This window comes from Gracilinanus agilis, chromosome 4, assembly GCF_016433145.1.
Source record: "Gracilinanus agilis isolate LMUSP501 chromosome 4, AgileGrace, whole genome shotgun sequence".
Lineage (NCBI taxonomy): Eukaryota > Metazoa > Chordata > Mammalia > Didelphimorphia > Didelphidae > Gracilinanus > Gracilinanus agilis.
The window spans coordinates 227,325,976-227,339,312 of NC_058133.1; the positions used below are offsets into that span (position 1 = coordinate 227,325,976).

General features: G+C 40.2%; 1 protein-coding gene across 1 annotated transcript in view; it reads right to left on the reverse strand.

The window, feature by feature from the left end:
- TSPAN10 (tetraspanin 10) overlaps positions 1–741 on the reverse strand; it is a 16,767-nt gene extending 16,026 nt beyond the window's left edge. Inside the window, exon 1 of the mRNA XM_044675164.1 lies at positions 706–741. Within this exon, the coding sequence (XP_044531099.1) occupies positions 706–741 (36 nt within the window). The remainder of the gene's footprint in view (positions 1–705) is intronic.
- Between the last annotated feature and the right edge of the window lie 12,596 nt (positions 742–13,337).

Below are 13,337 nucleotides of genomic sequence, written 5' to 3' on the forward strand. Positions count from 1 at the left end.
GGGGGGGGGGCAGCTAGATGGCTCAGTAATGAGAGCCAGGCTTAGAGATAGGAGGTCCTGGGTTCAAATTTGACCTCAGATACTTCCTAGCTCTGGGACCCTGGGCAAATCATTTAACCCCTATTTCTAACTAGTCCTTACCACTCTTCTGTCTTGAAATCAATATATAGTACTGATTCTAAGGTGGAAAATGAGGGTTAAAAAAAAGACAAAGCCATAGTAACACACAGGTAAACTAGAATCAGAAGAACCCATGAGGATCTATAATCTATAGTCTAGGAGTTCTGAACCTTTTTTGTGTCATGGACTCATTGGCTAGTCTGGTGAAGTCTATGGACCCCTTCTCAGAAAATGTTTTTAAATACATAAAATATAATAGGATTCAGATAGAATTGCTTGTCAGTTCTGGAAGGGCAGAAGGAAGAAGGGAAGGAGACAATATAGATCATATAACTTCAGAAAACTTGTATGGAAATTTGTTATTAAAATAAAAAACTTTAAAAAATAATAGGATTGCAAAGGAAATCCAGATGTAATTTAATGTAATATAATGTAATTTATTTTACAGATGAGAAAATGGGCAATTGGGTGACTCGTCCACATGGTCACAGGGTAAATCAGAATGGAGACCAGCACTAGGGCTCCTAATTCCCAGGCCAGTGCTGAGGAGGACTAGTGGCAGCTCATCCTGGCCAACTGACTTACCTTGGGGAGGAGCTGAGTTCTTTCATCTTCCACCATCTTCACCTTCTTCTTGGAAACCCTTTACCAAAAAGGTTCAGAGTAGGGCTGGTCATTCTGTGCACCGTTTCCCGATTGCAGGAGTCTCTCGGTGCTAAGAAAATTCCTGGGGCTGAGAACCACAATGAGGGGATTGGGCAGCTTTGTCAGAAAGCCAGAGACTAGAGTCATAACCAGATCATGTGAAAAGTCACACTTTAGGGCTTAAGACTCACAGACATTTTCTCTTCTGGGGTATCACTCAACTAATGTCATTTCTCAGATGCAGCAACTGTGTATGGATTTTCTAAAGTTCATTTAGCAGATTATTAATAAGGCATCCTCCTCCTTGTTATCATTGTCATCATCTTAGTAGAGATGTGGGCTGCTCCAAACTGTGCCTTATTAGGGGACATGCCTTGCTGAAATTACCAGAGGTCTGTTTTAGTCCTCAGCTTTTTTTGATTTAGACACTAAAGAATACCTTTAATCTGGGGTAGTTACTTCCCCAAATTTTTAAAAACATTTACCTTCCTTTTTTTTTTTTTTTAATTTTAAACCCTTTAACTTCTGTATATTGACTTATAGGTGGAAGATTGGTAAGGGTGGGCAATGGGGGTCAAGTGACTTGCCCAGGGTCACACAGCTGGGAAGTGTCTGAGGCTGGATTTGAACCTAGGACCTCCCGTCTCCAGGTCTGGCTCTCAATCCACTGAGCTACCCAGTTGCCCCCCATTTACCTTCCTTTTGAGTGATAAAACATATATAACCTGGTGGACTTGCTTGTCAACTCGAGGACGGGAGTGGGGGAGGAAAGAGGGGAGGGAGACAACATGAAACAGGTAACCAAGGGAAAAAAATAGTTTTCATAATATAGAAGTTTTTTAAAAAGTACCTTACCTTCCATCTTAGAACCAGTATTATTACATTAGTTCTAAGGTAGAAGAGTGGTAAAGGGTTTGGGATTAAGTGACTTGCCCAGGGTCACATAGCTAGGAAGTGTCTGAAGTAAGATTTGAACTCAGATCTTCTATCTCTAGGCCTACCAAGCTACCTGGCTGCCCCAGGAATCAACTCCCCCCCCCTCCCCCAATCAACTTTTTAAGTGGAAGTAGTGAGTATAGCCTAGAGGGAATTTCCACATAGGTTTCATATATAGGCTGGTTTCCAGCCTAGAAGAAAAGGTGAGGAACATTTTTCTTCACTTTAGATTATCACAGATAATAAATTAAACAAAATTTATGGGAATTGCTAGATGGCTCAATGGATAGAGAGCCAGGCCTAGAGATGGGAGGTTCTGGGTTTGACTCTGGCCTCAGACACTTCTTAGTTCTGGACCTTGTGCAAGTCACTTAACCCCCATTGCCTAGCCCTTATTGCTCTTCTCTTTTGGAACCTCTCTTGGAATTAGTATTGATTCTAAGACAGAAGGTAAGGGTTTAAAAAAATGTATTAAGCTAGATCCTAGGGACATAAAGAAAAAAGTGTCCTCAATGAGTTTACATTAGAGATAACAATTTCCTGAGAAGAAAAAAAAAACAGGACTTTTAAATAGGAAAAATGTTTGAAGTGGCAGAGGGGAAACTTGATATATCAGGCAGTTAGAGTCACATCGGATGAAGGGAAGGAAATGGATGGTTGCATCCTGAGGGCTCAAAAATAAATGCAGATGGGGGCAGCTGGGTAGCTCAGTGGATTGAGAGTCAGGCCTAGAGACGGAAGGTCCTAGGTTCAAATCCGGCCTCAGACACTTCCCAGCTGTGTGACCCTGGGCAAGTCACTTGACCCCCATTGCCTACCCTTACCACTCTTCCACCTATAAGTCAATACACAGAAGTTAAGGGTTTAAAATTAAAAAAAATTACTAAAAAAAAAAATAAATAAATAAATGCAGATCTTCCTGAAGAGGAGAGAGCTAGATATTTTGGGAAGAAGCCTATGCTAGTCCTCCAAGGACAATTAAAGTAGATAAAGGAGGGTGATAGCAAACCTGTCAGATAAGAGGTCATTCAGTAAGGCTCAAAGGAAGTTGGGGAGATTAGGAGTGTTTGGTGACTCTCTGATTAATGGTATTAAGGCCTGATTAAAAAAAAAAACAACAAAGATGAAACATTAGAGAGGCATATGTCCTCCTCCTGAGACATATACCTAAGAGAGCCTTTTAGAACTATATTATTGTATTAATGTATTACCAACTCCTGTTGATTCTGTGGGGCAAATCTGATACTGGGAGAAAGAACCTAGAAAGTATTGGGTAAGGCACTGGAGACAATCAGGGCATGGGTTTTATTTTCCTCATTTCTGCCTATTGAAGAGGTAGCAGCAACTCCTCTGGGACCAGTTCCACCAGGGAGCACGAGTATGTTGCAGGCTGGGTTCCTGGGGGACAAATACCTAAATTTCTAGCATGTTCTGTGTATGTACATTCCCTAAAGCTCTAGCTTATAAGCCCCTCAAGTGTGCGTTTACTATTTATGATCAGATAGTAGATACAATTAATTCAAAGCAAAGGCATTTATTTAGATGGAATATTAAGAATAGTAGCTACAAAATATTCATTTTATGAACCTGGAGTTTACTCTCCCACTAATAACCTGTCAGTTGGAAGAGTTAACAGAAACTGAAGGGTATTGGTAGAGAGGCACACAGTTATATAATAAAGACATGGCCAAGGCAGTTCATGCCTCTAGCATGAACCCAAAATGCTTAATTTTTCTTGGGGTACCTAGTGACATCAGATCTGGTGTCAGAAAGACTCATCTTCTTGAGTTCAAATATGGCCTCAGATAGTTACTAGTTGTGTGATTCTGGGCAAGTCACTTAACCCTGTTTGCCTCAGTTTCCTCATCTGTAAAATCAGCTGAAGAGTACCAAGAAAACTTCAAATGGGATCACATACAATAATGAAATGTTTTCAAAGGAATATTAGACAGTAGCTTGTCTTAAACATGTGTTTTCTAGCTGGTTGAAGATTCTACCTGAAGTGTTCAGACCTAATTTTTGTGTATTCATTAAAAATCAGTATGTATTTCGAATGAGTTAGTATACACTGTTTTGAAATTCATGGTAATTCTTAACTATGATAAAAAAAACCCAACTCTTCTTTTCATCAAATGTCTCTCACAAATAAATTAGTAAATTCAAATCCAAAAAAACCTACTGAAATGCAAACCATAAAGCACTCTGTAAATGCTAGACACTATTATTATTATTATTATCATAATATTAATTATACCTTTACTAAGATCATCCAAGGATATAGGAGTCCTAGTGATCAAAGACACATGATGAAAATCAAAGGCAATGGTAGTTGGGCATGGCCCCTTTTGCTTCCCTCGGCTTCTTGCAGAGGAATATCCTCAGTTCCCATGTCAGTAGCTCCCTGAAAAGTGATGGTCACACCAGGTCAGAAGAGCAGCAGCCTTCTCACCACAGGATGTTTTATGCCCCTCAAGCGCTGAATGTTAAGTGAATCTAGGAAGTTGCTTAGGCAGCTGTGAAAACAGTCTTTGTGGCTTGGGCTCCATGTCTTTGTTCTACATTGCTCTGGTCTTTTTTCCCTCCTTTATTTTCACAACCTGTTCTTCGCATAGTCAGATTTCTACTATGTTTCTTGCCATCCTAGGAGAGCTTCCTTATTCTAATTTTATGTAAACAACTGAGACTTAGTGGGTGTTGCAAAAGGGCTGGCCAAAGCCCATACCAAAAAAAGAATCAGGATGGATGAAATAAGGCAGCATTGTTTGGAGGTATGTGTTCATGTGAAAATATTCAGGAACCAGAGAGGGGAAATATGGCAGAAGGAAGGAAACATCTATTTATTAAGCACTGATATTATTATGTTATTATTAAACACTATGTGCCAGTCACTGTGCTAAGTGCTTTACAAACATTGCCTCATTTGATCCTCACAACAACCCTGGGAGACAGGTGGTATTGTTATTCCGATTTTACAGTTGAGAAAATTGAGGATAAGTGACTCACTCAGGGACCTATTGATAATAAGTATCTGAGGATAGAACTGAACTTGGGTCATCCTGACTGCAGTACAAGAGCCTCTACTCGTTTTGCCACTGACCTGTCTTATGGCAGAGAATATTTGAGGGAAGATCAGTGAGGGAGGAAACAAAAATGATTTTTATCCCCAATGTATAGAGTAGAATACTTGGGCCAAAAGAGGAAATAAACAAGAAGTTTGGGAAACAGATTTCCACAGATGCATGGAGTCGCTAATAACTTCTTGATGCCTTAACGATAATTTTATACTTCAAAAGGTAGAACATTTATTTGGGTATATGGTTTGGAGTTTTGGTTTTATAAGATTAGTCACTCACAAAAATGAACAATATGGAAGTATATTTTGCATGATAATTCATGTATAACACAAATGAAATTGCTTGTCAGCTTTGGGAGGGGAGAGGGAAGGAGGGAAGGAGGCAATTTAGATCATATAACTTCAGAAAATTGATGTGGAAATTTATTACATGTAACTGGTAAAAAATTTTTAAAAATGTTTTTTAAAAGATGGAAGAAACAATAAAGAGAAATTCTATTTTGGATCTAATTCTAACCAACAAGGATGCTGGGATGGAACTAATGAGAACCTTAGTGGGGAAAAGTGATCAATTCCTCCTAGAGTTTGGATTGTGGAGAAGCAAGCCAAGTCTACTTTGCCATATACCCTAGATTTTTTTGGAAACACAGATTTCAAAATATTCAGAGGAAAATAGCCAGGATCCCATGGCATAAAATACTTCAAGGGAAGCCAAGTCAAAGGGAAAGAAACTTCTCATGAATGAAATTCTGAAGACATGAAGGAAAACCATTCCAATGAGGAGGAAAAATGGGAGTTGTCTGAAAAGACTAATGTGGATGCATAAGGAGCACTAACCAAATTAAATTCTGAAAAGAGATACATGAGGGCACCTAGGTGGCTCAGTGGATTGAAAGCCAGGCCTGGAAACAGGAAGTTGTAGGTTTAAATTTGGTCTCAGACATTTCCCAGCTATGTGAGCCTGGGCAAGTCACTTAACCCCCATTGCCTAGCCCTTACCACTCTTCTACCTTGGAACCAATACACAGTATTGATTCTAAGACAGAAGGTAAGGAAGCACATAACAGATGTGAATGCCTATGTATTCAAACAAATAAAAGTTAAGTCAAAGAAACTAATCTAGTTTGTAAAGGAAGTACCCCAGAAAGAACTATCCAATGACAGCCTCAAGCAAAAGGAAAAAAGGTAATTTTCCTCCAGTGGATCCTTGGCAGGGAATCCAAGAAGAATTTCAGAAGGAAAGTCTCTCCTGTAGGTCTCTGAAAATGCACAGGCCACCCAAATATGCCCTGGACAAAGCCCCCATGGTATAGCACCACTTCTGGGATGCTTTTCTAACCAGCACTCACCCTCCTAAGTTGGGGTTCTTGAGGGTGACTGCTACCCTTGTAGGAGAGCTAGAGATTAACCTGGGCCAGGAAGGGTGCCCCTTCAAGAATGACAGGCTCTGATGATTATCTTTAAAAATAGAGAAATATATTAAGTTGAATGCAAATTGAATTACTGAGTTGAATAGTTGGGAGACAGGTGCAGGTACACTGCCTCCTCTAGGAGACGGGGTTCAGGATTCTTATACTTACTGGGGACAGAGACTACATGACCAGAAATGGGGGTGGGAGATGTGCTATACAATTGTGAGGTGCTTTGGTATCTAGGGTAGAAGTCCAGTATCCCAGAATACAAAGGGGAGGCAAGTTACACGGTTCAGGGAATGAACCAATATCTGAGATGCAAATGGGTGCTTATCAAGAGCAAACTAGGAGGTACATACCTGTGCTTATCAAAAAGCTAGTGTAAAGGCTAAGGAAATGTCAGCTTCCTTTAACCAGTCTGCAGGAGTGCAAGAATGGGAAATTCTTCACATACTCCTTGACCTGAGATTTTTCTGGGGACTTGGAGTGCCTGGGGAAACCCAGTACTTCCATATCACCCTTAAATTCTAGGAATAACTCTGTGGAGCTTCTCTCACATTATAACTCAGAAACCCCAACCAGTGTGCTTCCATTAATAATCAATCTGGGAACACCTAGGTAGCTCAGTGTATTGAAAGCCAGGACCAGAGACAGGGGATTCTGGGTTCAAATCTGGTCTCCAACACTTCCTAGCTGTGTGACTTGCCCAGAGTCCAGGTATCAATTCTAGGATAGAAGATAAGGGTTGAAAAAAACCCAATCAGAATCAATTAGTTTTTAGAAAAGATTGGTAAGTTAATGAGGCTGGGACCTCCCTTGGGCTGAAATCTCAGTGGACAGTGGCAAACTTGGGGCTCCCAAAAATATAGTTATCACTAGTCACTAAGATAGGCAAAAAAACTATAAACAAAATATTTCCCCCTATAAACCCAGGGTGGACTCTTTTACAAATATGTACAATAGCCAGGGGAAGAGTATGATCAAACTTTAGAATTAAATGATAGTGAGACACAAGGACAAATATATGGGGAAAATAATTCACAATTTTTGATATTGTAAGACCTTGAGTACTTTTTTCTCTTTAAAGGCTCCCCAACAAGGGCTTCTTGGATTTGGTTTTCATTATAGCCTGACTCTATTGCCAGGCCAATCTCAAAGCTGCTTCTTTCTTCAGGTGACTCTTTTTATACCCATGTCTATTGATAGCATTTGGCTCTGCTTTCCACTGGCCCAGTAATTTTGAAGATGTAGCTGATGGGAGAGGGAAGGAGAAAGAAAGTTCCTTTTCCATTTTCTATTGTCCTCTAATGCAGGAATCTCTTCCATAACTGCCTCCAACTCTTACATTTTCTTAAAGGGCTGAATGAGTGTCTTCATCTGGGAAAATCACTGTTATAAACCATGGTCATTGGAGGAAAGAGTCTACCCTCTTCCCCTCACGTGGGTTTCTTCTGCAAAGTATTCCCGTGCTTCATTGTCTTGATTTCTTCAGGGTTTAGCTATTTAAAGTCCCCAAAGGCATAGTTAATTGTTTTCCAAGACACTTTGATTCTTTTCTTGACTTGATCAAAGATGTTCACATCTCTTAAATAGGGCAAAGAATAAATCCATCTTGTTTACACATTAAAACCTCAAGTGTTACTATATTTATATTCCAAGATTACATCAACTGAGTTTGGAGAGGAGAATCCCCTTCTTTACACAATGATAACTGTGATGCAAATTATAATCTTTCCATGCTGGCTAATCCTATGTGACTCCCTTTGTCCCATTTCAAATGAAGAGGGCCTCAGGTCTCCTAACTCATTTCTCATTGGCCTGGAGCACAAAGCCCACCCTTCAAGGGTGCTTCAGCCAAGAAGCAATCTGGTAGGGGATGGTGGTGGGGGGGACAGACAGAATTTTCCCAAAGGCACCTATGCAACTGTTACTTCGAGTACTTGAGAGTTCTGTGGGTCTGATGCCCAGAATGGGATAGGTTGGGAGCTTGCCCAGCTGAGAGAGGAATTTGCTGGGGATAAGGCTAAGTGTAGTTATATTAGAGACAAGCCCCACAATTGACTGTAATGGCAAGGATGGTATATAAGTCATCTTCCCAGCATCCCCTTGGGATAAGACCTTGGTCCTATTTCAGAGACCACTAGCCTAAAGAAGCAGAATGAGAAATATGTTCTCAAAAACCACCAATGTGTTAATTTATTTTGTCAAACTATATATCTGTTGTACAAGGGAGAGGGTTTTTATGGCGAGGAGGCAAAAGCTAGTGTTTAGTGACAGATATGTAAAAAGAAAGAATTAAACATTTTTTGAAATGCACAGAGGACCCAATTAGAAAAACTGTATTACTACAATAATAAAGAAGATAATTGTTTTTATTTGTACTGTGTATTGAAATGTTTATGTTTGGTGATGATTAAGTTCACAATAATAAAGAACAGATAAAAATAGAAATCTAGATTTTAGTTAGTGTCAGGAGATGGAAGGAATATGAGGAAGAGATTGAAGATAAAATTGAAATATGACAGTGTTGGTACCACATTATTAAAGATTATACCTCTGTGTGTGTCTATGTGCATGTGCACCCCACAGCCACAGATGTTAGACACACCCACTGTTGTACCCAAATTTTAATACTTAACCCAGGTCCATGGCTGGAGGAAGAATCACACTGACAATGCAATATGCAAGAAGAGGCTCATTCTTTACTAGCAATAATAGCTAGGGTCGCTAGGCAGAAAGGCGTGCCTGAACCGACCCCTTGGAATTCTCAGTCAATGGTTTATATAGAAATGTTTGGGGAAGGGGTTTGGAACATACGTCATCAAGGAAAGGTATTAGGAAACATCTGGAAATCATCAAAAAGGGGTTCAGGGATAGGGAATCAGGAAGTATCTGGTTGCCATCCATCAAGGGGGGACAGGGTCAGGGGTCAGAAAGCCTCTGGTATGATATTTATGTCTTGGGAACTTTCTTGCCTGGAAGTTGATTTTAGGCCTGTCAGGGGAAGATAAGAAAGACTGTCCTGGGAAACTTTTGAGGCTGGGGGTTTCAGGAGACTAAACAAGGTGGGGGCCAGGAAGCAGCTTACTGAACGGGCTAGAAATAGTTCAGTAGTCTGATTTTTAAATCCAACACCACACCTATAGACCCACATATATTTATATATACATACATATAATATATTTTTTTACCAATTATATGTAATAACAAATTTCCCCTCAAGTTTTCCAAGTTATATGATCAAATTTATCTCCCTTTCTCCCTTCCTTTCCCTTCCCCCTCCAGATACTGGCAGGCAATTCGATCTGGGTTATGTATGTATTATCACATAGAACATATTTCCATATTGTTCATTTTTGTAAGTGAGTAATCTTATATAAAACACAAACCCCAAAACATAAACCCAAATAAACAATTGAAAAATCCTATGCTTTTATCTGCTTTCTGGCTCTAACAATTCTTTCTTGGATTCTTTGTACAGACCCCCACACAAAGGGAGTTTGTTAGTAATAGAGCTTACGGGTTTAGACAGAGATGAAAGGCTGAGGTGGATGGGAATGAAACTGTGAAGAGTCAAAGTAGGAGAAAAACATTCTCACCTTGACCAAATAGAACATCAGAACACACCAGCCCCAAGGTTCTAAATAGAATGTTGCTTTCATGGAGACTTCACAGATGCCATCTCCGAAGTGAATCTTGTAGGCTTGATTTCAGTTAGAAGGAGACAATGGTAAGTGGCATAAGAGGACCAAAGATGGAATGAGGCCTTCCTTAATCTTATCTTGCTTATAACAGGAAAAGACCTGTAGTAACAGACTTAAATCCAGTGTATCTCACAATTAAGACAGAGAATCATATAAACCAGACAATGCCCTTAATTGCAATGCTAAGATATTGTCCCATATGGTCTTGTAAATCAGTGTGTGTCTCCCTTAAAGCTTGCTTATTTGGGTTTAGGATATCTCCACAGTAGGATTACTAATTCATGTCTTCTTTGGTATGTGGAGTGACCCAAACTTATTAGATTGTCTTTGATAAAACCTGGTCTCTAAATAGATCCTTAGTTTTTCTCTGGGAGAATAGTTCTGAAGTGTCCTTCACCTTTCTTTTTTTCTCAATCTTTGTATCTTAAATATGACAACCATGTAGGTGAGAGTTAAGGAGAACCCATATATCCTTGCTATCCTTGCATATATAACCCATATATCATTAATTTTGAACCCAAAGCAATGTTAATAATCCAGCTTTTTCCATTCTTGTTCATGGGCAACCGAAAATTGTTAAAGTTACAAAACCACATTGACTGAGGTCTCTGCAAATTCTGACTTCAACTGGGACTTCACATGTCTCAATACATGGGTATGTATTGGCTGTATCCAAAAAGAACAATATGATAATATGACTCCTTTGGGCAATTAGGTGGCATAGTGGATAGAATGCCAGGCTTGAAGTCAGCAAGAGTTCAAATCTGGCTTCAGATGTTTAACCCTGTTTGCTTCAGTTTCCTCATCTGTAAAATGACCTGGAGATGGAATTTGCAAACCACTCCAGTATCTTTGTTAAGAAAACCTCAATGGAGGGGATGTCCCTCAATTGGGGAATGGATGGACAAATTGTGGTATATGATGATGATGGAATATCATTGTGTTATAAAGGAATGATGAATTGGATGATTTCTTTAAGAACTGGAAAAACTTCCATGAACTGATGTGGAGTGAAATAAGCAGAACCAGGAGAGCATTGTACACAGTAACTGAAACATTGTGGGATGATCAAATGTGATAGACTTTGTTACTAATCGTAATAGGATGATCCAGGACAATTCTGAAGGACTTATGAAAAAAGAACACTATCTACCTCTAGAGAAAGAACTGTGGGAGTAGAAATACAGAAGAAAACTTACAATTTATCACTTGTTTATTTGGGTATATAATTTGGGGTTTGGGTTTCAAAAGATTATTATAAAAATGAACAATGTGGAAATAGGTTTTGAGTGATAATACATGTAAAACTTAGTGGAATTTCTTGTCAATAGTCGGGAGGGGAGCCAGGATCCAGAATATGCACAGGAATAAAGTTAGCCTTAGCAAGAAAGGGGTTGCCTCTTTCTTGCAGATAAGAAGGAAAGGAGAATGGATTAAGACCCAGAGAGATTTACAAGCATAGAGGGAGAACATAGCAAACTGAGATCTTCCTCTGCTTGTAGGATCTGAGCCACAAGGTTGCTGGTAGCTTCTGAACTTCCTTTCCCCCCTCTCCATATAGGCCTCAGTCCATCTTGGATCTGCTAACCTGAAACTAGGTAGTAAGTAACCCAGCTGGCATCTGGCTGGCATCTGCTTCCATCTCAGTGCCCTGGTCTGGGTCAGAAACATTCTATTGCCCTGGAGCACAGACTCTCTCTGGATAGCGGAGGGCTACCCATAGTATACTTCTGTTCAGACCCCTTCCCCAATGTCCATAGACCTCTTGTCTGTTTCCCTATATTTGAATAGAAAAATGACTCACTATGGCTTTTTCTTGGATTTACCCATTAGGATTTAGTTTGGTGCATTTTCTAGATCTATTTGAAGGAAGGCTTGCTCTTTACTCATTTATTTATTTATTTATTTGATTGTGTTTTTTTTATTTGTTCATTCGTTTGTTTGTTTGGTTGATTGTGGGGCACTCCCTGCATTGCTTCCTGCTACTTCCATCTTATCTTTGGACTACTAGGCTGAGAGCTAAGATGGTGGCTTAGTAGCAGCAAAAACCCAAACTGCTCTGACAATCCCTTCAAATCAGTCTTTAAAAAGCACTTCAAAACCACAAGAGTCAAAAACCATCTTGATTTGGGATCCCTCTCCTGATATTCAATTTGACCCTTTCCACTCACTCCTCTGAGTCCTTGCCTTGTCTTCAGGAGAGGTGCATTAGCAGATCTACCTTAGCCTAAAAAATAAACATCCAGGGGCAGCTAGGTAGCTCAAGTGAATTGAGAACCAGGTGTAGAGCTGGGAGGTCCTGGGTTCAAATTTGAATTTGGACACTTCCTATCTGTGTGACCCTGGGCAAGTCATCCTCACTGCCCAGCCCTTACTTCTCTTCTGCCTTGGAACCAATACACATCATTGATTCTAAGTGGAAGGGTAAGAGTTTTTAAAAAGCAACCAAAACCCAACAATTATTCTCCTGAATTATTGTCTCATCTCATTTCTTAACCTTAATTCAGTTCTCTTAATTCCCTTCATTATTTCTTTTTGGGAGGGAGGGGGAAGAGGGACAATTTAAAGTGTTTTTCTTTGCTCACTTGGATGTTTGAGAAGACGCTTGTAAACCTGGATAGTATTAACAACTGACCACACCTAGTCCTTTCCCAGCCTCCTGGATGATCCCATAGAAAAGCATGCTGTCCCTACATCAATAGGATGGTGTGCAATCGAAATATGCCACTAGGTGGCACTGTCTACAAGCCACCAGGCAAACCTCTATCACTGGCGTTCTTTTAAGATCTGTCTGTCTTAGCTCTGTTTTTCCCAGTGAGGCAGCCCTAGCAACTGCAAGCCGCAAGCCGCTATTGGCTGTTCACCTCAAGATGGCTCTCAGTCTTCACTTCTCTGCTCCCAGGTGCGTGAAAGGAATGGGATGGCTGGCTGACCGGCTGTCCAACTCCAAGGAGAAACCCATGAAAGTTCAGAAGGGGGAAGGGCTAAGCTGTGCTCCCCCACACGACGTCGAATCCCGTCCTTCCAGCCTCTTGTCCTCTTCGTCCCTGACCTGAACGCCTACTTGGGCAGTGACGACGGCAAACCTCCCTTTGACTGAAGATTATTCAGTCCCTTCAAAATGATTCCAGATACACATCAACATTTGCCACTAGACATCATAAATACCGTCATCTTGCAGTACATCCAAGATGGTGGTGCCAGTATCAAATCTACATCACGCAGCATAAGAAAGAGCAACAATTGACCGTTTCTATGACTAGATCTCTAATTTATGTTCGGGACTTAGTATGTACACACCTAACAATGGTGTATGCAGATCGTTTGTATGTAAAGGCAAATAAGCAAAACCAGCAAAAAAAACCAAAACACCCAAATAATTCATATAGCAAACAGTTCATAACTGCTTAAAGGCTCACATGGTAACAGTGTGCAAAATATCCCACA